The sequence below is a fragment of the Schistocerca nitens genome, chromosome 4 (assembly GCF_023898315.1).
Source record: "Schistocerca nitens isolate TAMUIC-IGC-003100 chromosome 4, iqSchNite1.1, whole genome shotgun sequence".
NCBI classification, from domain to species: Eukaryota; Metazoa; Arthropoda; class Insecta; order Orthoptera; family Acrididae; genus Schistocerca; species Schistocerca nitens.
Window position 1 is genome coordinate 446,994,878 of NC_064617.1, and position 26,319 is coordinate 447,021,196.

At 41.6% G+C, this 26,319-nt stretch overlaps 1 protein-coding gene across 1 annotated transcript in view; it reads right to left on the reverse strand.

Moving 5' to 3' along the window:
* Positions 1–525: 525 nt before the first annotated feature.
* LOC126252752 (uncharacterized) overlaps positions 526–26,319 on the reverse strand; it is a 318,238-nt gene continuing 292,444 nt past the window's right edge. Inside the window, exons 4-5 of the mRNA XM_049953660.1 lie at positions 20,057–20,105; positions 526–1,163 (exon numbers count right to left, since the gene is read on the reverse strand). Of these exons, the coding sequence (XP_049809617.1) occupies positions 1,095–1,163; positions 20,057–20,105 (118 nt within the window). The 3' untranslated portion in view covers positions 526–1,094. The remainder of the gene's footprint in view (positions 1,164–20,056; positions 20,106–26,319) is intronic.

Sequence of the window (26,319 nt, forward strand, 5' to 3'; positions counted from 1 at the left end):
ACAATAAGTGAAAAGCTGAAACAGAGTTTACCACGACGTTACGTACACTAGTGCTATTATTTGTTCTGTGACTCAATGTTTATTCCGAAACGTCTAGCTTGAATTTACATTTACCTTGATGTTACGTACACTAGTGCTATTACGTGTTCTGTGACTCAATGTTTATTCCGAAACGTCTAGCTTGAATTTACATTTATATGACATGTCAGAGTTATGTTTCTCCTCACAATAAATTCAGTTATTATTGACAGGGAAACTAGTGCCTTCAATGTGGTAATATACAATGGGTATTGTCGTCTTCATTGAAGATGAAGATTATTAAAAAGCGAAGTCATTATGAGGAGCAACATGATCTCTGCATGCTTTCTTATCAGATGCTGAAAGGTTCAAGGAGAGGAATATTGGATGGAGTCGTTAGCATTGAAAAAGCCACTTGTAAACAACGTTAACATAAATATTGAACAATCTGTAAGAATGCATTGCAGTTACATTTAATATTTTAAGATATTTGATGTTATATGCTACTTCAAATTGAATAACAATCATTCGAGTCCAGTAAGTATTACATACTCTAAGTTCGATGGTATAGAAACAGGGGTGTGCTGGGTAATGCATGGCTAAACATTCGTCAACATGCAAAATTAATTATGTGATCACGTGGAAAAATTTCCGAGGTTTAAATATTTCCGGGAAAGCTATTTATTTCGCGAGAGACTGAAACAAGATGTCATTTTTTGAAGGATTATAATTCAGACGGATACATCGAACTGTCTAGAAGAAGATGTATACAGAACTGAAATTCTAATGGAGAATGTAGAATCTACCTTCAATTAACTACATGTTTTCTAACGTTCTTGCCTGAAGCAAGTTCACTATGCTCTTTTAAAGTAAGGTAAAAGAACGGAGCAGGCGGAATAGTAATCACGACAAATAGAAGAAGAGGAATCTGAAGTGTACCATTCGTGGAGAGAAACAAACATAGGGCGCAGGAAAGCTACTTCCTCGAATCGCAAGACAAATGAGAGTCCTTTCGTAACTATACTGGAGCGCTCGTAGCGGAAAAAAGGAAGGCTAAGTGTGTGCGCCGGTGTGCGCTAGTAGTCGTAGTCGGCCGCCGTCCTCTTGGGCCAGTTGTTCAGCAGCCACGGGAACATGGCGGCAGCCTGCCAAACAAACAAACACACCAGTGTCACGCTCCTCACACAAATTTATTATCCACAATGTATTAACTACAAACTATGCACAGGAACTTTACTAGATTGCTTCTTGGAAAAAACGATTAAGGGGCTGAAATTACAAGTGATACAAGTGACATTTCACAAGAAAATGATCTAAATGCACATTTGGGAAGCTGATGTGTGGGTCTGTTCTGAGTAAAAAGAAGTGAAAGCGGTTACCTGTATAATGCCGCTCTCTGGGATGATTAAGTTTAATCTCTAAGACAATGCCTGGTCTGCACTTAGAATGTAACTAGTATAATTGAAACGGTGGACAGAAGGAGAATTGCTGCCGTCTTTAAAGAAGATTCAGGTAAGTATTATTTTTGAAACTACAGCAATGGACTAATGTGTGTGCTTTTAAGAGCAGTTATAGTAATATTTATTGCGTGTTTAAATAGGGTGTCTTTTGAAATACCACTTGTACATCTTGAGGTAACATCAACATATTGACACAATAAGTTTATAACTGCACGTCAGTCGACTCGAGGCAGCCGCACGGTACAGACAGCCATGCCTCACCGAAGGAGGAGATTTACAAGAAGAACGAGATTACCAGTATACAAGAATGTTGATACATTCAATCTTACACCGAAGAATACTGCACAAAAACAGTTATTAGGAGGGACTATTGTTTTTGTAGGCTGCAATATTAATTTTTCTTGTACTACTACAGAAGTAGTTTCTGGTAACTCGTGGTTTACTGTTGCTATAATTCGAGGAGGTGATGCACCCCTTGGAGGACTGGAGAGCTATAATGAGAGAGATATTATAGCTTTTCGTATTTTTTCAATTGGTGTTATTCCAAACAAGAATTACGGTACTGCAGTTGTAACAACGGACAAGCCATTTTTATTATATACCAAGAACAGGAGGAAGATCAATGCTAATGAAAGGCTAAATGTTTGGTGCAAAGTGAGTGGTGTCCTTGAAGGAGTAATTGATGTACAAGGAGATGTCATTGTATATTATCATGCTTAATAAACATTGATCCTTTCCATCTATCCCGTGAGATTTTTTTTTAAACGTGGTCATACATACGTGGAATACGATAAACATTTTGGTCTCTCTGAAAAGGCGAAGAAACACTTTACCGTGTATTTTTTCCTCAAGATAGAAAGAAAGCAGTAAAGCACGTAAGCAGAAATTTTTCCATAGTGGAAATGAAGACATAAAGCTTTCTTTCAATTAAAGCCATGGACTCCATAGCAAAGGACAAAGTCAGAAACCGTACAAAATACTGTGACGGGTAGATGTGCAGTCACCAGGGCAGGCGTGAGGAGAACAGTAGTGGTGGGGGTTGCGGGCAGGCGCTGTAGGGGAAATGACGAGTGTTGTAGGGGAAGTGCCATTCTAAACTTGGGCTCACATTTTTTTGTAAAGTGTAGCTCCTCCACACCCACACTTCCATGGTGACATCCAAAAAGATCTGTCACCTCTGCTTTGGTTACTATCTAAAAAGAATTCTGCTGAAAAGGCAGCGATTTATTTTCGCTTGGTTTGTCAACCATTTGTAACGTTGAGAGAAGCGTCATGAGTGGCGAATTTTGAGGAAAACCTGCACATTTCTCCTGTTGCAATCTTAAAATTTGCTTCTTTTGCCAAAACACAGCAGAGTTTACAAAATGTCACCTCACTAACATATTGTGCGGACACAATTGCGAGAGAATTCTGAAACGGTGGTTTATCAAGTTTATTAAGTGAGGAAACAGAGGAAAAGAAAAGTGTGTAGCTCATGAAGAAGCACATCCTCAGAACAAAATAATCGCCTAACGTGTTCAATTACGTTGTTCCCAAATCCATAGCACTTCTCGTTTTACCAGCTATCGATAGCCCTTAAAATTTAAATTCTTTTATTAAAAAAGTCGGCAGTTAGTGGAATAACATGGCAGATAATGAAGTTTTGCATAACAAACACGTGGCAAAGTACTCTCCTCTTCACATACTATCATTTTCCAAAATCTCTTTTCGATATTTCAAATCGTTTATGAAATATGAGGAATGTTGTAAATATTTCACTCTGGTTTTATGGCTGGCGTGGCGTGATCGCAAATGAGTGTGCTACATCAGATCAATTATCTCGAGACTGGTGACTAAGACCTCGACCCAAGAAAAATTCGATATGTTAGCTAAATTTAGTAACATATTGTACGCAGCAACATATTATGTAAAGTGTACCAAACGCAAAATCATAGCGACCCCTATTTTTAATTGCTAACTTTTTCGGATTTCTCGCAGTGTCCTACTTCCATGTAAATACAATGATAACTATGATCATTAACGAAATGATGGTCACATCATCAGGAACCTGACATATAAAGCTATAAAGAGCGGAAAATGAATTGTTTTTGTACAAAATAGTTTCCGTAAAGTTGTTTGAGGAAGATTACAGGGCGTGTGCCTCTATTCTGTCATCGCCCACCATCCGAAAGGTGGCGAACACAAAACAAAATAAAATGGAGTAATACCAGATGGTTCTGTATCAACAAAGAAAATCCTCTAATAATACAGTTCAAGTATGCACTAAACCGCGATCTTGAGTTTATGGCAGCTGCTTTTAGGAGGTCCAACACTTATCACCCATCAATGCCTCTTCTGTAGCCTTTGCATCAAGACGAGTTTGAAATAAAAGTTGGGAAATGGAAAAATCTTCAGGAGATCAAAACTACACCCCTCCACTTTATCATGAGTTCTATAAGAATATATCCCATTCCAAGTAGTTACAACGGGGATAACAAGAGAAAGCGGAGAAAGAAGAGGACTTGTCCAATGAAGCTTCAAGGAAGAACGATACAGCATCACGAGTGTTCTCCAGGAAAGACATTCTTCAAGAGATACCACAGAAGGAAATGATTATGATTCTATGTGCACTGACTCTGTGGGGATTATAGAAAGTGGCTATGAATAATCTCTTGTTTGTGTTGGAACCACGCCAACATATTTTCGTTTTAGTATTTTATTTGCTATTTACCAATTGTATTTCAGCTTGTTATATTAATTTCGCTTTAATTACTCTCACTTCCTTGTTTTATAGTGAACATGTGTTGTTATATGTACATCATTATGTTGTACCACAAAAACCTTCAAAACAGAGAACTGTAAATAAAAAGTTTTTGCACTTGTACTTGTTTTAATTTAATTTTTTTTAAGTTTCAAGCGTATAACTATATTTAAAATATTATAAAAACAGTGCAGAGGCACTACAATCTCCAATCGTACCTACAACCATAAACAGGCAATCGCACCACTAGGAACAAAAATATCTGATGTTTCGACAATAACATAATTTATAAATAGGCATTTAACTTTAGTAGTCATTTACTCAGTTTGCTTCAGCAAGCACTTGTAATCTCAGCCCCTCATTTATCCTTATAGCTGTATTATTTTTGTGTTCAATTCGTAACAACAGTAATTTAGAGAAAATAAGAGTCTTTTTTTCAAGTGCCTATATGGGACTTCCCATTGACATTGACCACCACAAAAACTATTCCTCCAGAAGCAAAATAAAAAATGTATCAACCAAATGTTGTTTAGCCACCAGAGCGGAATTAACAGTGGCATTAACCAGCGTAATTGCCTTTCTTGTAATTTTTGCTTTATGAGGATGTGTACACCACAAAGTTCTTTATTTAACGCTCCACATCTTTTTAATTCAAAAGACGTGTTCAGAAATGTATCATAGCGTCCCACTCACACAACCATGACATTATTGAATCGAAACACAAAATTCATTTTGTCTCTCCTACGATAATGTAACTCGTCCATTTTCTGCAGTTCACAGTAAACAAATGGAAAAACAAGGAGAATGCACACCAGTCTTTTATTCAACAGTCTTTAGTTGAAGGTTTGTGTGACTACACTGTACCCCAAGGAAGAGAACGTAGAGTTGCTTCTCATCTACAGGGAATGTTGACTAGCCAACAATACAAGTTATTAGTACAGTACTGTAGTACTTTTAAACGTTACCGTTGTGGAAACTTACATTCTCCACAGATGTGTATCTTTTCTATCTTTTCTTCGTTCGGCCGCTCCCGCCGGAGGTTCGAGTCCTCGCTCGGGCATGGGTGTGTGTTTTGGTACCTTAGGAATTCACACACATTCCAACATTTTTCTTCGTTGGTGTACATTGCACACAGACAAATCTTCAGCTGAAGCTGGTTGACTGAGTGACTGGTGAGCATTGTCCTCGCGTTTTGCGCCTGTTACAGGAGGCTCAAAGTCAATTTTGTGTTACGTTCTTAATAACGGCATGTTTATGTGAATGGTACACTGGGATACGTTCCTGGACAGGTACTGAGGAGAGGGGACAGAAAAGCATGGTGCTATTTACAATAGCTACGAGAAAGGTGGTCAGGCTGATTAATATCCCCTTGACAGATAAACAGCATTTGCTCGATACAGCCGGCCGAAGTGGCCGTGCGGTTAAAGGCGCTGCAGTCTGGAACCGCATGACCGCTACGGTAGCAGGTTCGAATCCTGCCTCGGGCATGGATGTTTGTGATGTCCTTAGGTTAGTTAGGTTTAACTAGTTCTAAGTTCTAGGGGGCTAATGACCTCAGCAGTTGAGTCCCATAGTGCTCAGAGCCATTTGAACCATTTGCTCGATACATTTTTTTGTTTTGTTTCAGGACAAAAAGTTATTTTGTATGCTTAAGGTAAATGGGCCGTCCTGTATAGTACAAAATTATATGTATTTGATTATCATCACATAAAAATTGATGAAGTAATTATTAAAGTGACAAAGACTAATTGACTGTTAATTCATACAATTTCTTTAGTTTTATACATTTTGAAGCAAAGGTACAAAAACGTTTGGAGTATATAGCATAAACACATAATACCAGTAACTGCCATTGGATGTGAACATTTAGCCACATCAGAAAAAGTTATGGGAAATATGCGTATGTATTTTCTACAGGCGATGAACCAAAGTCAGTAACTTTGTACGACATCTGTAGCAGGTAAATAAAAGATTATATAATACAAACCCATAAACTAATGTGCATTCAAAGGGGTATCACCTTGAAAGAAATGGTTCTAAAATTCGCAGGCAGTCGTATAACTATTTATTTGTTCATTCGTGACAGAAGCATTTACAATGTATAAAATAATGTACAATATTTACATGCCGTGAGGATATATATTTACAAGACAGTTACTTACAGCCTCGTATAAATATAAAATACAGCGTGAGAATGGAATGCGGGTATCTTACTCCACTCTCCAGTGTGTCATGTATTTAGGAGATAACTAGCTGCGCCCGGTGGTGTTACCCATAGTTCAACAGTTATTTACAAAAAATGTTCTGGTGTGCTTTTATTCAAATCTTCTATTCGTCCATCTGTCCCTTCCTTCTCTTTGTCTGTCCGTCTCCTCCCTCCCATCTATCCATCTCGTGGTCCCTCTTTCTCTCTCCATATTATCACTCCCACCCTAAAGGAGGCTGTTGTTTCTTACCTCCACACTATTTCGAAACTAGTATGTCTAAAAAATTTGGTTTAAATCGTTCCAGGGGTTAAGGATGAGCTTTTTACCTTTTGGTATATTTCGCATGTATTTAACGTATTTCACAAGTATTTGTACACATATTTCATCTGTATTTCCAGCGAATTTCACCCTGCAGTTTTGTTTTTACACAGCTCAATGTTTATGAGGTCGTACCCTATGTGATCAAAAGTATCCGGACACCCCCCAAAACATACGTTTTTCATATTAGGTACATTGTGCTGCCACCTACTGCTAGGTACACCATATCAGCGATCTCAGTAGTCATTAGACATTTTGAGAGAGCAGAATGGGGCGCACCGCGGAACTCACCTACTTCGAACGTGGTCAGGTGATTAGGTGTCACTTGTGTCAAACATCCGTACGCGAGATTTCCACACTCCTAAACATCCCTAGGTCCACTGTTTCCGATGTGATAGTGTAGTGGAAACGTGGAGGGACACGTACAGCACAAAAGCGTATAGGACGACCTCGTCTGTCGACTGACAGAGATCGCCGACAGTTGAAGAGGGTCGTAATGTGTAATAGGCAGACATCTATGCAGAACATCACACAGGAATTCCAAACTGCATCAGGATCCACTACAAGTACTATGACAGTTAGGCGGGAGGTTAGAAAACTTGAATTTCACGGTCGAGCGGCTGCTCATAGGCCACACATCACGCCAGTAAATGCCAAACGACGCCTCGCTTGGTGGCAGGAGCGTAAACGTTTGGCTATTGAAATACATTGTGTGGAGTGACGAATCACGGTGCACAATTTGGAGATCCGACGACAGGGTGTGGGTATGGTGAATGCCCGGTGAACGTAATCTGCCAGCGTGTGTAGTGCCAACAGTAAAATTTGAATTGAATTCCAGCATTGCCGATCGAGGGCGCCACGAACATTTTCAGCCAAGTGGCCGAATACTTCGGATCACATAGTGTACATTAAAAAGTCATGCATGATGCCACAGTTTTTCGAGTATCTTAGTGTTTATGACATCATATCCTCTGAACTATGTGTCATATAATGATATATTTTGGTAGGTACATATAGTGGCAGATGTGCATACTGTCTGTGACAAGTGTCGCAAATAGAGTCTTAAATGATGCGGTGTGTTTTCACGCATCTTTGTGTTTATGAACTAAGGGTCGTAGAATGATATAATTTTGCTGGTAATTTGAGTGATGTATGTGAATACTGTCTGGAAAATGTGTTGCGAATGCAGGTAGTAGCAAAGAAGTAATAAATTAAAACGTCCTATTCCACGCAGCAGTTCTACTGCATGAACAGCGAAAACGCAGTAAGCGATAAACTCGTTTCCTTTCATCATTTTGTTCGGTCATCAGCGAGAAGGAGTTTTGTGAAGGTTTGAAATTTTGTGTAAAGTTAATTGCAAGACACTAAGTGCTCACATTCTCAAACAAAGGATGTATAAAATATGGGTATACATGTAATACGTATGAATACCTGATTAGTACGTCGCGGTCCCCCAGCAACGTCAATATGAAGGTGGTGTAGATAAATTTGGGGCACAGATGGCATGCAACAATTGACTTCAAAGAAGAGGACGTGCCATTACGTTAAGTAAAAAAAGAAGGAATAGTTACCAAGGTCCATAAAAGTTCTTTGCTGATTCCACAAAAGTCGGCGTGGAGAACCATCCAACAACTGTCAACGTCAAGGTTTCTATAATGCGGATGTAGTGAATCTCGATCAGCAAGCAGCAGTACACAAATGGCAAACTAAAGATCGCATGAAGAGGCAACTGTTTTGTGACAAGGCACAATGGCTTAGTCCGTGGGACTGAGAAACACACAGCCACTGCCATCCCAACTGACAACTAAGCAGTAGGCGTACTAGGGGTAGTCATAAAATTTTATTTATCACTTCGAGAAAATAAAGTTACCTAATTTTCTGCTTGTTTGCAGAGCATGTCTGCAGGTCTGCTGCAGACTAATATCGCGGCACCACCACATCGTAGCACCCCGCTAGAGGAACTAAACAAAGAGGCGCAGACCGCTGGTACAGAGGAGTATCATACTGCAAATAGCTCTCTGTATTTGAAGGGGAATAGCGTTCTAACAATCCATGCTCATTGAATAGCAGTGTATGGCAGCAATGCCATCATATGACTCGGTGGTTAGGTGGCACAGGCGCTTCCATCGTTCACAAACAGGGCTGGATGACGAACAAAGAAGTGCCAGACCACATCTTTGTAAAGAACTGGAACTCACACGAGAAGTGGAAGTCCAGATGCTCAAAGAACGGCATATCACAATCGAGACGATAGTGGATAAATTTAAAATGGGGTATGGGGTCAATTTTCAACATCTTGCACGACATTCCGAATGCAACAAATGTAGCCACCCACCGGTTCCTTGACCACTCACACCCATTCAAGAAACCCCTCCAGACAGATGCAGTAGAATTATGTTGGAGGTGTGACAGGCCAGTTAATATGGCTATGGAAGAGGTTTGGGTGTGCCACTTCGCACCTGAAGCAAAGCAAACAGTGGAAACGTGGATTTATCACTGACGAAGAAAGTGAAGACGTAACCATCATCGGCGAATGTACTGCTGAGATTTTTTTTGGGACGGTCGTAATGGGGCGCTAATGGTTCCAGTCGTAAGGGGCAAATCGCCACAGGATCATACGAGGACTCCCTTTTTTTTTTTCTTGTTCAAGATGCGATCGGCCAAGCCTTTAAAACCACAGTGAAAATCCGGTGAAGCTTTGCGCAGATGCGTTTTGAGGTGTCTCTAGTATGTCCGTCTATAGCATCACGTCACACTTTCAGTTTTGAGCGCACAGTGGTCATTTAGGAATATCTAGAATGATAGAGTCTCCTCCCAAGTGTGAAGAGCGTGCTGTCATTCGGTTTCTTCATACTGAAGAGTTCCTCCTTATATCACGCAGGCCACATAATGTAACTGTCACGCGTGGCAGCAAATTACGGCAGCGATGTTGCGCGAAGTTTGAAGTAGGACATACAGACGGTCATGATGCAGACGGTCAGGGAAGCAGGTGAATGTCAAATGGTTCAAATGGCTCTGAGCACTATGGGACTTAACTTCTGAGGTATCAGTCCCCTAGAACTTAGAACTACTTAAACCTAACTAATCTAAGGACATCACACACATCCACGCCCGTGGCAGGATTCGAACCTGCGACCGTAGCTGTCGCGCGGTTCCAGACTGTAGCGCCTAGAACCGCTCGGCCAACCCAGCCGGCAGGTGAATGTCAACTGATGATCTTGTTTAGTCAGTGGATCAGGCGATTCGAGTAAATCGTGTATGAAGGACATTTCAGGACAAACTGTGAGGAAAGTTTTCATCAGGCATTGTCCTTTGTGGCAATGCTCGGCTGCACACCCCAGCTGCATCAAAGACACTCCTGCAGCGTTCTCGATGGGAAGTGTTTGATCACCCACCATACAACCTGGACTTGGCACCTTATGATTTTCGTCTCTTAGCTTACGTGAACCTATGACAGTATTTTGGTACTGTGAACGAGCTGCAGACCAGCGAGAAGAATTAGCGGAAAGCACAGGTGACTGCCTTCTGTGATGAGGGTATTCGGAAGTTATTACCACGCTACGACGATTGCCTAAATCGGAGAGGCGACTATGTAGAGAAGGCGCAGCTAAATGTCACAGATAAAACATATTTGACTTTCACTACGGTTTCCATTTCGCAGCTAATCGGACTTTTTAAAAAAAAAACTCTGAGTAAGTGGGAGTTAGACTCACGCTTTTAGGGTTCCGCAAAACTTAATTATGTATATAGATAGTTACCCATTTCGGAAATCGGCAATTTCATCTATTTTTCCTGTTATCGATATCGATACTGCAATACATAAAAATATGCGACATAAATGGCCGTATCTTTTATTGCATTGACACAGTCGCTTAAATTTTTTACACCGACAGGACAACGTAGACTTTAGTGTGTGACAACAAAATTTAACTTGATACGTATATTCCTTCCTGAGAATAAGGAATCTTAACAGTCGGACAGACAGACAGACGGACATCCTATAAGGGTTCTGTTTTTATCGATACAGAAACAGAACTCTAAAGCTAACCCTCGTACTATCGAAAGCTCCTGACGAAGTTCCGTGAGGCTGTCGCGGACACTGTCTGAGGGGATAGTTTTATTCAACGACAATGACCCAGCTCGTTCTGCAGAGACACATACTGCTTCTTTGGGTCACTAAATTTTGCCTCAAGGCGTCCTCCCCCCCCCCCCCCCCCCCCATCAGGCCCCACAACATCCAGTCTCCGTATTTTCCTGACTCGGCATCCAGTGACTACTTCCTCTTACTTTGGATGCTTTTCAAAGAAAATGTCTCCTAAACAGCCACAAGGTCTCCACCGACTTACTGGCCCTAGGGAAAATGTGATCGGATTGAAGGGCGATTATGTGAGGGAGAATCAACACTGCCGCCAGGTTTCATGGTCGCGTCTTCATTCTTTGGGGGTGATAATTAAAACTTTACCGCATCTATTATTAGAATTCGACATGGATTTAGGTGATAATTTGTACGTTGCGATATTCTTGCAGCGATAATTTGGAGGTGGTGCACACAAATTGGGCGTAGAGAATACATTTGCAGTTTTCATCAAAGTTGGCACTTTTGCGTTAAGTGACGGAACAGTTACCAACGCTCGAGAACATTCTTTAGAGACATCTCAGAAGTAAATGCGAATTTGCAATTATCAACGTGAGCAGTAAGGAAGGTTCCATAAATGAAATTAGTAGTGGCTCTCAGAGAGTACGCAACTAATCCAAAAACTGCAGCTTTATAATCTCATAAAGAGACTGTTGCTTTGTGAGAAGGCAAAGTGCGCCGAATCGCGATATGATAAACTTGAGAGCTAAATAGAAAATATTGATGTGTCGGTTTAGAACTATTTGGGCTTGGCTTATGTTTCTTCGTGGAGCGTCACGTTAATGAGATGAGAATTTAAAAACTCTGTCCTTTTTGGCCAGATTTAGATTTTCTTGCTTTCTCTAAATCTATTAAGCCAGATGATGGGATGTCCACATTGGAAAGGATGTGCTGTAGAACTCGTTATAGATCTCTAATGACCTCGTCGTAGACGGAATATGAAAGCTTAAATTTCACTCATTCTTCCTCCGAGAGATCTATCACAGTACTCGTGAACTTAGCCACCTTAAAACAATGGATAATATATAATATTACAATCTACATTGACGAAGGAGAAACTCCTTGATTTCCCAGTAGCCTCATCATACGAAAGTCAAATAAATGTGTCAACACGGATTAAGTGGATGGGCTGACTTACATCTGTCTCAGATATCGCTTTATACACATGGCCACTGTTATCAACGTGTGATGAAATTTCTTCATAGACCATGAGTGACAAAAGAAGAAGAAACTTTTATTTACTCAAGGCAGAATCTTTTTCTTAATCATATTTATTCATTGACCAAGTTTACATCACATAATTTCTAAGGCAATGTAGAGGACGGAGAACCAGCCATTAATAACATCACAACAGATTCATTTGAAACAACTTTACGAGTCTGGGTTTAGTGCCTGGGCGTCTGACTTATTACGTATGGGACTTACATTGAGTACCCCAAACTCCAAACATCTATTGATGAGGTAGTGGTGGGACCATACATTTAAGTTCAATAAATGTAGGTCTATAAAATCGTGATATTGTGAGCTGGCAGAGCAACATTAAAATGAAATGCAGCAGTAGTGCATCACACGGAATGACTATCATGACAAGTAATATTTTTTATTGATCCAGGCTTCTTTTTATCTGTAGAAGATAACTGTTTCATTATCAATGATGTTCTCAGAAAATGTCAAGAAGCGTTCCTCTATATAAGGCTGAAGGAGGAGGATTGACGATACGGCCGTCATAAGCAAGTTACTCAAACGTATTTCATGATTGAATCTGGCATAGGCGTTCAGTTTTACTCAGAAACAAAGCAGAAACGATAGTTACGTCATGTTTCAGTAAGATAACAACAAAACTTGCATATAGCGCATGTAGTGAGGGAACCGAAACCCCCTAGCGTATTTTAACTGTATTCCCGATGGAAACTCGAACCTGGAGGTGTATTGGCGAAATTAAAGCTGTGAGAACGGGTCATGCCTGGATGTTCCAGAAAATTTCCGGGCGCAGCACTCAACGCTATAGAGTGAAAAAGTCATTCTGGAGAAAGAGAATTCGCTGCAACAAACCAGAAAGCATAAACGCATACGAAACGAGATAAAATGTCTGTATTATATTTTATTCGTTCTAACCTCACTCATATTATTTTAGTGGTCCCTACGAAAGGAAGTGGTTGCATCGACTAGGCACTAACCTTTAGAATACGTATGTATTTATGTTGATTCCTAAGAGAAAGGTATGGTGCAGACAGTAGAAATATTGGGACTCTGCCTCAAATTATAGTTCTCTAAATGTACCTAATAGTGTTTCCTCGACAGCACCAACGTCTTTTTAAGAACAGGTCCCATTTAAATATTTTGATCAACTCCGTTACACTTTTATATGGGCTATAGTGACTTTTTACAATTATGTTAGCGCATCTGTGAATTCCTTCTAAATATGTTGTCTTACTTGCTTGTTAAGGACTCCAAGCACTGAAGCACGAATCAGGAGTAGGCCGCACTAGTATTCTCTAAGCAGTCTCCTTATTAGATAAATTTCACTAGAACAGAATCCTTCCAATAGCCGATTCTTCTATTTTCCATGACTTCTACTGATTTCACATATCAGTTCAATTTCATGTGGCTTCTTAGTACTCTTATCGTTAAAATTTTAAATGTGACAGTTTCCACAACTTCAACACTAATGTTGTAACTGGACACCAGCAGGCGTTTCCATTTGCCTGTGGGCACTGGCTTCCAGTAAAAGAGCGCTTTCATGTCAGACACCAAGTTGAAATTCAATCTACAGTTACATAGTCTGTGAACATTGTGAGTAGGTGGGAAACAACACTACGATTTAACATTCTGTCACCGACGAGACCATTATAGACGGAGTAAAAACGTGGATTCGGAAGAAGGAGGAAAGAAATCGGCCGTACCATTTAAGAGAAAGCGTTGCGGGATTCGAATTAAGCGATTTAGGGAAACTTAATGAAATTCCTATCTGGAGAGCTGGACGGGGAGTTGAACCGTTGTCCTCTCGTAAGCGAATCCATTGTGCTAACCATTGCGCCACTTCGTTCGGTAACAACCCGAGGATGCTGCTGACTTTGTTAATTGTATACTGAGAACTTTCGCGGACTTACCATACTTCTTCGACGTATCCCCCACCTGACTTTCGATTCTATTAAATACTCGCCATCCAGTTCTATTGGACAAAATTATTGTAAAAGATCTTCTTATGATCATATCTTGTTTATCAGTGGACTGTCTAGTAGAGAGTCTAATGCTTCTCTGGGAATCTAGGAAAAAATAATCTAGCTTTTCATTTGTGTCTACAATTTGCGAATGAGAAACAAGTGGGCTGTTTCACACGAGCGGTGTTTTCAGAACTCATATTGAGTCTTTTAAAGGCGTTTCATTTCCCCGAGAAATTTCATTATGCTACAGCGTATGACACAATCTAGTTTCCTACTAGCGGCGAACGTTAAAAATACTGCTCTGTAATTTTTCCAATTCGTTCTTTTACCCTTCTTATCGCCGTCCTTTGACACACTCACCTGTAGTTAGCTCTGCAGTCTACACGAATATGAAGGGGGAAATGGGCTTGTTCTGCCATTTATTAAATGTAAACGTAACAGAATTTCGCTAATCGATACCGTAAGTCAGTATTTTAATACATCTAACTTGTGTATATCAACGGTGGTTCACTATCAGTACCTTCAGAAACGATATATTTTTAAATGAGCAATTTACTTAGTATTTGTATCAGTCTTTGATCGCAAGAGATTTTTATATTTCGTTTGATACATCAGTACTGATTACCTTCAGATCTGTACGTACTATGCGCATCTACATTCTTGTAACACCAAACCACCTAGTGCATATACAGTGTGTAACACACATGCGTATATGTAACACATACTCGAAAATGGGTCGGTCTTACATGGACTACGCAGCATGCGACACATTCAGATGTGAAGACGATCATTACTACTTAAAGTTAGAAATAAAAAAAACATATAGAAACCTCTTACGATTAAAGACATACAACTAAAAGAAAATAAAAAAAAAACGTGTCTATCGTGGTTCCTTACTGTGACGTGTCATACAACATCAAGCGTAGACTGATATTTTGCCACTCTTTCTGAAGGAGCTTTCGACAAGATCTGTCTAACTGTTGACAATGTTACGGGCTTAGAGCATAGTTCAGTTTGTGAACGAACAAGTCGCTTCTAAATGTTCACCGCCAGTTTCCTCTTCTCTTGCCCGTTCCTTGTTGTTGTTATTGCTCTAAAGGCGACAGCGTTATCACGACAATCTCTGAGATATTTTTATAATTTCTTGAATGGTATGACCATATGCTAGTAATACATGTCGGCACTCGTGTCTGAGTACTTGTTAAATAGAGGAGAAGATTACTCTACACTAAACTAAAAGTTCATTTATTCTCTTGGTATCTTTCTTTTCACAACTTTAGAACCAACATCCTTATTTCGTGTTGGGCATTTTGTTAAGGTGTTTCCTAGTGAGCGCAGTAACAGTCAGCCAACGCCAGTTAAACGAGACTTCTCTGAAGCTCGTAACCATTCCACTCGTACATCACTCTGCGTATCAATTTTTTAGTTTTACGTGAAACTCGAACTGTAATCTCCGTCATTGAACGACTTTATGAATGAGTAAAAGCATCGAAAACTCGTGTAGGCGTTAATGGAGTCCAAAAACGAAGCGCAGTGCGCAGGAAACGTTTATTCATTCGCGTCGAAATTTGTCGCTCTTCCAGCTCGTCAATGGAACTCTTTCGACCTTTCGTGAACTGCCGTCCCTTAAACGTTCAGAGAGCCTCAGCTTGCGCGCGCGCGCACGCGTGTGTGTGTGTGTGTGTGTGCTGTATTTTGCTGAACAAAATTAAGCAAACTTAAACAATCGTTTTACTGAGACAATCGTGAAACTCAAACGATATTCTCTGGTTATCAGACACATTTAGTAACATTTCATTTTTTTAATTTAATTTGTTTTTGCTCACCCTAGTGCCGGGCTAAGAAAAATTTTGCAACAGTTACTCGTTTGAGGATGCTGTTTAGCCAATCATCTGCTTAACTAGTCTGTGACAACACGCAACTGTTCACGGCAGTACGTTTGGACAGATGAGACAGCAATTATTGTTAACACGCATCCGTAAGACATCAAACAGATCAGGAGGAAGGCTAAATTTTCCTAATTTTGCTTTTCTCTGTGTGGTGGATGCGCAGAGTATAAGAATTGTAATACTCTCAGGATGAGGAAAACATCTGGAGGATTCCTATATGTTGTATCTTAATGTGGTGCTGATGGTCATCGTACGAACGTTTTTGAATCAGTGGAGTTAAGTTCCTGCTTGGTATTATTTCGTTATCGATGTAACCCCTCCTTGCAATATAATTCAATGCATTTATGTGGCTGCCCAAGTGAGATCGCGTACATTCGAGAAGAATGGCATTCAAATCCCCAGCTGCAAAGGTTGACGTACTTTTCCTAGGTAATTTCCTACCCACCTTCGCCCAGTCACATCTCCTACCCTGCGGGTAATGATCACGAAGATGACGGGACGTTGAACTCTTAGGCCCGTTTCACACTGGGACACTGGTGGCGGTCGCCAGTGATTGTCACCAGTAATTGTGGTGAACACTCCTGGATCACCGGTGTCCGACACTGCAGGTATTGCCAACTGATTAGTTCGTGAAATGGACTCGAGCGAGGAGGAACTTTTGTTGGTACTTCTGAGCAGGAGGAGGAGGAGGAGGAGGAGAATGAAGAGATAACGTTTATTACACGTACATCCACTGCTACATGATCGGCTGGAGAAAGAATTTTTTTATATTCTTTATGTCGTTTGAGGGTAGGTTAACTATTCAAGGATTGCAGGACATGTCACCTCAAGCGAACAGTATCAGAGATGACTCTGCAAACTACTTCGTTAGCCCTGAAGGTGAAGTGGCTTGGCAGCTGCAAAAATGTAATTACTAGAAATGTAACGTGAACATTAATGTGGCATCTGGCAGTGTATTTGTCACGTGCATCGTGCAATTATTGCTATGTTAACTGTAAGAAGTCACATTATTGAATTCACTGAACTGAATGGAACTTAGAATTAAAATTATAGTGTGTCAGGAACTTGTACTTCAATAATGTTATAATAAATAAATAAAATTCATTATTGTAGGAGCCACATATGCGTAAATAATTGTAATTAAGAATAATATTTTAACTCTATTTTTTGGACCATAAGGCGGAACGCCTTAAGACGCAGAAGAATAGGGGGCGAGGGATGCAAATGTGCTTGAAGGTTACTACCCTCCCAGCCACCACTTTGTTGCTATAGTCATCGCTTTTGGCATCCCAAATAGTGGGACGACTTTCTATTTCATTTATATGATCTTCCGTGTTAATGAAATCTAAACTCATGGCTACAATGTGTACAGTATAATATATAATGAATGTTTCGCAGCACTGTCTCAGAAATGACTGCCTGTCTGTTGGCAAATCTGCAGCGCTGTGTCTGTGATCTGTGTCCCAGTGCTAACACTCCAGTGCAAAGTAATGCATGTCCGGCGGTAACTGCTGTGAACACAGTGACCTTGTCAGTCACATGTGGCGGGGGTGAGTCACTGCTGCGTCACAGTGGTCCGGTGAGGCGGTGTAGTATCCCGGTGTGAATGCTCCAGTTCGAACGAATGTGACCGTCGCTGGTGACCGTCACCAGTGTCCCAGTGTGAAACGTGTGTTGCTCCAACGCAAATTGAATCACGCGCCAAAAACACAACAACCAATCAGAGACTGTGCTCGACATCTATTGAGCATCCCAGAGAGCCCCAGAGAGCATCCCAGAGTGCCCCAGAGAGCTAAAACGCTAAGAAGAATCGCTTCTCGGCTTTTGGCAAGATCAATGTGTAGTATTTGTGGCCCTTAAAAGGGCCGTTTATTGAGAACTGCTTTCAATGATTATATAAAGTACAATCACCCACAATGCGACAATCTTCCAAAGAAGAAGGACCACTAGCCTTCACCCATAAGTGAATACTACAATCGGTATTTATCTTACAACGTCTACGACAAGACAAAGACAAACTCCCGTGAGGAAAAAGGTAGGAACCCTCACTAGCTATAATAATCTCAGAAACTGGTATAGTACGGTAAGCTAAGATTTCCCGACTTTCAAAGGATTCCAAACCGGCTCTACCTGCATTGTTACAAGCAACGAAAGCAACAGTTACCCAACCGTTACCCAAACTGGAGGAAGAAGAAACTTTCATTAAAGAAAAATTTAACCTCGCACCACAAAATAAAGTGGGTCCATGAATAAGAACAAATTGAGTAGTTTTAGAAACTCCTCTCGTTTCGTTCTTTTTACCCTTACCAGAAGATGTCGAAGCACCAAGAGTGCCGTCCACAGTGACAAGTGATTTGTAAACCAATATTCGCCGGCGACGACGAAAATAGAAATCTTAGCTTACCGTACTGTACCTGTTTCTGAGATTATTATAGCTAGTGAGGGTTCCTACCTTTTTCCTCACGGGAGTTTGTCTTTGTCTTGTCGTAGACGTTGTAAGATAAATTCCGATTGTAGTATTTACTTATGGGTGAAGGCTAGTGGTCCTTCTTCTTTGGAAGATTGTCGCATTGTGGGTGATTGTACTTTATATAATCATTGAAAGCAGTTCTCAATAAACGGCCCTTTTAAGGGCCACAAATACTACACATTGATCTTGCCAAAAGCCGAGAAGCGATTCTTCTTAGTGTTTTAGCTCTCTGGGGCACTCTGGGATGCTCTCTGGGGCTCTCTGGGATGCTCAATAGATGTCGAGCACAGTCTCTGATTGGTTGTTGTGTTTTTGGCGCGTGATTCAATTTGCGTTGGAGCAACACGCTTTTGCGTGTATATGAAAAGCCCATGAAGGAAACTGATAACGGCCGGGAGAGCGGTGTGCTGACCACATGCCCCTCCATATCCGCATCCACTGACGCCTACCGGAAAAGGATGACACGCCGGTCGGTCAGTAACATAGGGCCTTCCGACGCCTATTCGGACGGATTTTCGTTTAGTTTAGGAAGGCAAACTGCTGTATATTGGACTGCTGATGGTAGTTTGATGTAGTGCGGATCATAAAGCTGGGGCGTAAAGAGCCGAGACTGCAGTGCGATGGTATTTCTCCAACCATTACCAGACGATTGACATTACATGAGACATTATCTTCATAATATTAGCGTCGACATCAAGTTGTCATAAATAATACCGCATACTCTCTGCCTTGCGAATCGAATCAAAAGTGGTCTCACGGTCACCCTCAGCTCATAAGACCACCAGGTACGAAGGCATTCTTGTCTTAGCTAGACAGCCCTCTTCTAGTGTCTGGTAATTTCCACCGTCAAGCAGCTATAGTTCATTCTGGCCGCATTTACTTCCCGGCCACACTTTCAGGTCAATACCCTCCCCCTTCCCCTCTCTGCATGCCACTTACTTTTTTTCGTTTGAAGGTAGTTGCCTTTACCCAGCTTCTACGGAGCTTTTTCTCACATTTTTGGTCTTTGATCCATTAACCTGGAGTCGCATTTCTCCATCTTCATAAACTGATTACCCTGAACGATCCTCTACGTTGCTGTTTGAAAACATTAACAATAAATCTACATTCAGCGGTTTCTGGGTCCTTGATGTTGAAAAAATGGCTCTGAGCACTATTGGACTTAACATCTGTGGTCATCAGTCCCATAGAATTTAGAACTACTTAAACCTAACTAACCTAAAGACATCACACACATCCATGCCCGAGGCAGGATTCGAGCCTGCGACCGTTGCAGCAGCGCGGCTCCAGACTGAAGCGCCTAGAACCTCTCGGCCACACCGGCCGGCCCTTGACGTTGATTCTGTACATTTCATCTCATCGCGTCTCCTGCAGCTCGGCTTCAAGCAGGAATGTGAGTAGAGCGAGAGAAACAGGATTATAGTTTTCCAGTATTGTCGTGGCTTCCAGGTGACTGAAGTCCGATTCTGTCTTTAATTTGACGGAGCATTTGACATCCACAATTTTTCAATCCACTGGAATTTTTGTGATGAAGATGAATTATGTATATGCCTTCTTAAAAATTTGTAACTAAAGATTCAGTTTAATGCACTCTGTTCGAAAGTCACGAGACGAATCATTAGTGAGCAGCAGGCGGGCAGGCATCGCTTCCTCACCTGCTCGGGTGCCGACCACTGCCTGGCGTCGGGATAGTCGGCGGATTTCCTGCAACAATGAAATCAGCTTCAGTTAAAAGAAAGCACAGGGAGTAATAAACAGGAAACGATGAAGTTAAAGGAAAACCGTCTAAGCTAGTAAAAAGAAAGAAGTTCCATCATGAATTTTCATAATACACTCTAAATAAGCACTGAGTACTACGAGCGTCATTTAAAAGAACTGAAGACATGTCCACTCGATATAAACAAGGTGGTAAGAAATAGTCTCAAAAGCTTGTCAGCATGTTGCAGGGTAGGTTGTGTTGATCAATAATTGGTAAGTTAGCCAATCATGCCTCTGGGCGGGCAAATTCAAGCGGCACGCCGGATACAATGATTGTCAGTTGTTCTCGTAACGTAGATGACAGCATACGAGACTATTCCGCCTTTGGCTCAGGTTCGGTTCTTACTACCGTCCCATGTCCAATTTCTGTATGGTTCTCTCGTTTGGTTTTAGGAAACCAAACGACGAACACTTCTGGCGACATCGTCTCTGGCGGGCCGCTTGAATATGCACGCCCAACGGCCTGATTGGCCAACTTAAAAGCTAATTAACTCGCAAACTGCGCACGAATTTCTTTCTTAACTATTATTTCTCAGCACAAAATACCCGGCAACACACTTACAAGCTTATCACACTGTTTATGACGAATCGGTACACGATAAGTACAAAGTGATAGCACCGAGTGAGGTAGCGCAGTGGTTAGCACACTCATCCTGATTTAGGTTTTCCGTGATTTCCTTAGATCATTTCAGACAAATGCCGGGGTGGTTGCTTTGAAAGGGCGTGGCCGATTTCCTTCCCCATCCTTCCCCAATCTGAGCTTGTGCTCCAATGACCTCGTTGTCGACGGGACGTTAAACACTAATCTCCTCCTCCTCCAAGTAATTGCAGATATCAGAAAAAGGTTATAGAAAGAGTTTGATTTTCTGTTGGAAAATTGAGAACTTGTATATTTCTAGGATGGGGGACTGATGACCTCGGTTGTTAAGTCCCATAGCGCTTAGAGCCATTTATATTTCTAGGCAAGATACATTTACGCATTGTGCAAGTTCTGCAGCGATAATGCTGGCAATAATATTTCTTTAGCTGAAAATCAGTCACTTGTATACCATTTTGTGAATAATCTTGCCCTGTAGTTGGAAAGAAGCACTGGTCAAACTCGTCTACAAGAAGGAAAGGAGAAGTGATCCCTAAACCTACAGAAGTGATCCCAAAAACTACCGTCCAGTACCCATGTCATCCGCTTGTTGTAAATTCTTAGCACCAGCGGAAAAATGCTCCTATCGGAGAACAAAAAATGCGAATATGTTCCTGTTTAGTTAAAAGACTCTGACTGAAAATTGGGGCGCCAGCTGCCCATTCTACCATCCTCAGCAGCTTTAAAATTTTTTCCAAAAATTCTGGCTTGCGAACATATTCGTGCTTTTTTATGATGGGATAAGAAGACATTGCAGTGGCAAAGAGACGGAAAAGAAATAAATACTGGATGACAGTTGACAATGACAGAACAGTGCTATGGAAAGAGTGAAGGAGACGACAGCATAATGACCCTAAGACGATCCTTCTTTTTGGGTATAAAAATCATCCCTAGCCCAAGGGCTCCCCAAAACACTTAACCTTACATTTTTATCACCAAAGAACCCGTGTAATGAGCACAGGAATATCCTGTTTTTATGCACAGCGTTTTGGAACACACACACATCAAAACAAGTTTTGCTTCATCTCGGTTCCGAGAGATTCGGAACCTGTACAGAAAACTGGAATAGAGATCAACTAAAACATCATTTCCCCCCTTTTTATTACTCATGAAAACCACACGTTGCATGTTGTACTACCATACAGTGAGACTTTCAGAGGTGGTGGTCTAGACTGCTGTACACACCAATACCTCTAATACCCAGTAGCACGTTCTCTTGCATTGATGCATGCCTGTATACGTCGTGGTATACTATCCACAAGTTCATCAAGGCACTGTTGGCCAAAATTGTCCCACTCCTCAACGGTTCGATAGGGTTCACGTCTGGAAAAAAAAAAATGATCAAATGTTTGTGAAATCTTATGGGACTTTACTGCTAAGGTCATCAGTCCCTAAGCTTACACACTACTTGACCTCAATTATCCTAAGGACAAACACACACGCCAATGCCCGAGGGAGGACTCGAACCTCCGCCGGGACCAGCTGCACAGTCCATGACTGCAGCGCCTTAGACCGTTCGGCTAATCCCGCGCGGCTCACGTCTGGAAAACATGTTGACCACTCTAGTCGAGCGATGTCGTTCTCCTGGAGGAAGTCAGTCACTAGATGTGCACGACGGGGGCGCGAATTGTCGTCCATGAAGACGAATGCCTCGCCAATATGCTGCTGATATGGCTACACTGTCGGTCGGAGGACAGCATTCATGTATCGTACAGCCGTTACGGCGCCTTCCATGACTACCAGCTGTGTACGTCGGCCCCACATAACGTCATCTCAAAACAGCAGGGAACCTCCACCTTGCTGCTCTTCCTGGACAGTGTGTCCAAGGCTTTCAGCTTGACCGGGTTGCCTCCAAACACGTCTCCGACGCTTGTCTGGCTGAAGGCACATGCGACACTCATCGGTGAAGAGAACATGATGCCAACTCTGAGCGGTCCATTCGGCTTGTAGTTGGATCCATCTGTACCGCGTTGCATGGTGTCGTGGTTGCAAAGAAGGACCTCGCCATGGACGTCTGGAGTGAAGTATCGCATGATGCAGCCTACTGCGCACAGTTTGAGTCGTAACATGACGTCCTCTGGCTGCACGAAAAGCATTATTCAACATGGTGGCGTTGCTGTCAGGGTTACTTCGACCGTAATCCGTAGGTAGCGGTCATCCACTGCAGCAGTAGCCCTTTGGCGGCCTGAGCGAGGCATGTCATCGGCATTTCCTGTCTCTCTGTATCTCCTCCGTGTCCGAACAACATCGGTTTGGTTCACTCCGAGACGCCTGGACACTTCCCTTCTGGAGAGTCCTTCCTGGCACAAAGTAGAAATGCGGACGTGATCGAACGGCGGTATTGACCGTCTAGGAATGGTTGAACTACAAACAACACGAGCCGTGTTCCTCCTTCCTTGTGGAATGTCAAACTGATCTGCTGTCGGACCCCCTCCGTCTAATAGGCGCTGCTCATGCATAGTTTTTTACATCTTTGGGCGGGTTTAGTGACATCTCTGAACAGTCCAATGGTCTGTGTCTGTGATACAATATCCACAGTCAACGTCTATCTTGAGGAATTCTGGGAGCCGGAGTGATGCAAGACGTTTTTTGATGTGTGTATTATATACTCACGCTGTCGCATGCACACCGATGTATTCTTAGCTCAAACGTAATGACTTATCTTGAACAAAGTGACCTCTTCCACGCCAACCAGCATGGATTCCAAAATCAAGGATCATATTAAACCCAACACTAACTTTTCTCAAAGGGGGTATACTTATTTTCTTCAAGGCAATGAGGTAGATGACGTAGTTCTTGATTTCCAAAAAGGATTTGATTCAGTATCACATCTACCCTCATTATCAGAAGTACGTTAGTTTGGCGTATCAAGTGAAATTTGTGCCTGGATAGAGGGTTTTTGGTAGCGAGGGTGCAACAGGTTATGTTGGATGGAAAATCATCGATATGAATAAAAGTAACTTCGGGTGTGTTCCACAGAAGAGTGTTGGGACCCTTGCTGTTCATGTTACATAGTAATGACTTAGCGGACAATACTAATAGTAGCCTCAAACTTTTCGCAGACGATGCAGTTATCTATAATGAGGTACTGTCTGAAACAAGCTACACAAATGCTCTGTCACATCTTGCAACGATTTCAAAGTGGTGCAAAGACTGACATGAGATGTTAAGGAATGTAAAACTGTGACTATAATATACATGAGTACAGTTGTAAACTGTCAGCTCATGCAATTACCTTGGTGTAACAATTTTTAGGGATATGCATTGAAAAAATCGTATTACCTCAGTCGCATGAAGAGCGGATGGCAACTGTGGTCATTAGCAGAATACTAGGGAAATGCAATCAGTCTACACAGAAGACAGCCTACAAAAAACTCTTGTGACCCATCCCAAAATATTGCTCAAATGTGTGGGATCCATTCCAGAGATGATTAACAGAGGATACTGGAAAGGATATAAAGAAGGGCAGCACGAATGATCACAGGTTTGTTCGACTAAAAGGGGACTGTCACGAAGATGCCGGAAGAAATGAATTAGGAGACGCTTGAAGACAGGCGCAAAGTATCCTGTGAAAACGTATAAGGGTCTGTCAAATGAAAACAAGGACGGTGGGAAAAAGCAAGTAAACAGTTTATTATTTCAAAAGTAATAGCCAAAACTATAAATTGATTAATCCCACTTTGAGACAAAAAAAAAAATGAAAAAGTTTGCTGTCGCCTACGGAATCATGATTGTACACACTTGTGCACCTACTCGTCCGAAACAAATCGACGGCCACGAATGTCTATCTTCGAGGCTCCAAAAATATGGAACTCGCACGGTGAGAGATCGGAAATGTATGATGAATGCGTAAGGGCTTCCCGGCGGATCTGGTGCAGCGTAGTCACGATGACGTTTTTATTTTACCGTAAGGGCCCTCCGTCAGTGACGGCACCATAATTTAAGCACCAGCGATACGTCGACACTTTGCAAAAAATGAAGCTCGCCGTAAAGTCCGAACACCCAAGAATGTTGACGGACGGCATCATTCCGTAGCAGGATAACACCTGTTCACATGTTGCCAAGCATGTTTCGACTACGCTGCAGAAGTTTAGTTGGGAGCTTCTATACATCCTCCATACAGTCCAGATTTCTTCCCAAATTAATTCCATATTTTTGGAGCCCAGTAGAAAGACGTTCGTCGCTGTTCAAAAATGGTTCAAATGGCTCTGAGCACTATGGGACTTAACTTCTTTGGTCATCAATCCCCTAGAACATAGAACTACTTAAACCTAACTAACCTAAGGACATAACACACATCCATGCCCGAGGCAGGATTCGAACCTGCGACCGTAGCTGTCGCGCGGTTCCAGACTAGCGCCTAGAACCGCTCGGCCACTCCGGCCGGCTTCGTCGCTATTGATTTGGTTGAGATGAAGAGGTGCATACCTGGGTACAGTCACGGTTCTGTATGCAGCTGCAAACATTTATCCGTGGACAAGCCGACCGTCTTGTCTCACTATGGGATAAAGGCATTAACAGTTACGGCGATAATTTTTGAAGTAATAAACGGTTTACTTGCTTTTTCCCCATCTGTCTCATTTTCAGTGGACTCCCCCTTGTAAGATTGGCAGTATCCTCAAAATATTTAGAAAAATGTAATTCTTTCAAAGGCACAATGCATTCCTCAAAATTCGCGCTTTATTTCGCAGTGACTTAAGAATATGGAAGGTGTTTTTTTTTCAAACTTTGTTCCTCTCACAATGCGAGTTTCTTTTTAAATGTAATCCCAAGAAAACAGAAATAACTTATTTCTCACTTCTTACTGTAGATAGTCTGCGTTCAAGTCCTCTTAAATTGCGAGGTCCGCAAACCATTCAAGATGTTCTAACTTTCCTTCCTGATTTTCTTTTTCCATCAGACATTCAACAATAGCGGGTGTTAAATCGAATCCCCTTGAATTTACCAACGTACTTCGCAGTAATATCTTCATTTAGTTCCACTAAGAACTAATACAACTGACAGTGTAATAATGCGTGCGACTTCAGAAAATTTAATGTTCATACCCAAATTTCATCACGTGCTCCATGCCTGGAAGTTTAGCAAAAAGCGCATATTAAGAACAAAACAATGAATGCCGAACAAATCATCTGTCCATCATTGTAATTTTTTGCTCTACGATCGTCAGCTACATATTTAATTTCTTTCTAGATGGTGTTGTAACGCTGTTTCACAGCAAATTTGCGGTACCCATCGATTATGCGAAGGAATAATCAATTTTCAGTACTCTCAGCCTATTGTGATATCCATTAATTTTGAAAGGCTTGTGACGATAGATCTCGAGACTGGCTCCTTTTGTGCAAAGAGTCACAGGACCTATAAACTTCCTTCATACCAATATCGAAGGATAAATAGCGTAGACGCCACGATTCTGCTGAACTGGAAAAAAAAGGCATGCCGAGCGTACAATGCAACACAAAATGCCGGAAGAAATAGCGTCGCATCACACCGATAATGAAATGTACCGAGCAGTTTAGAGAAAGA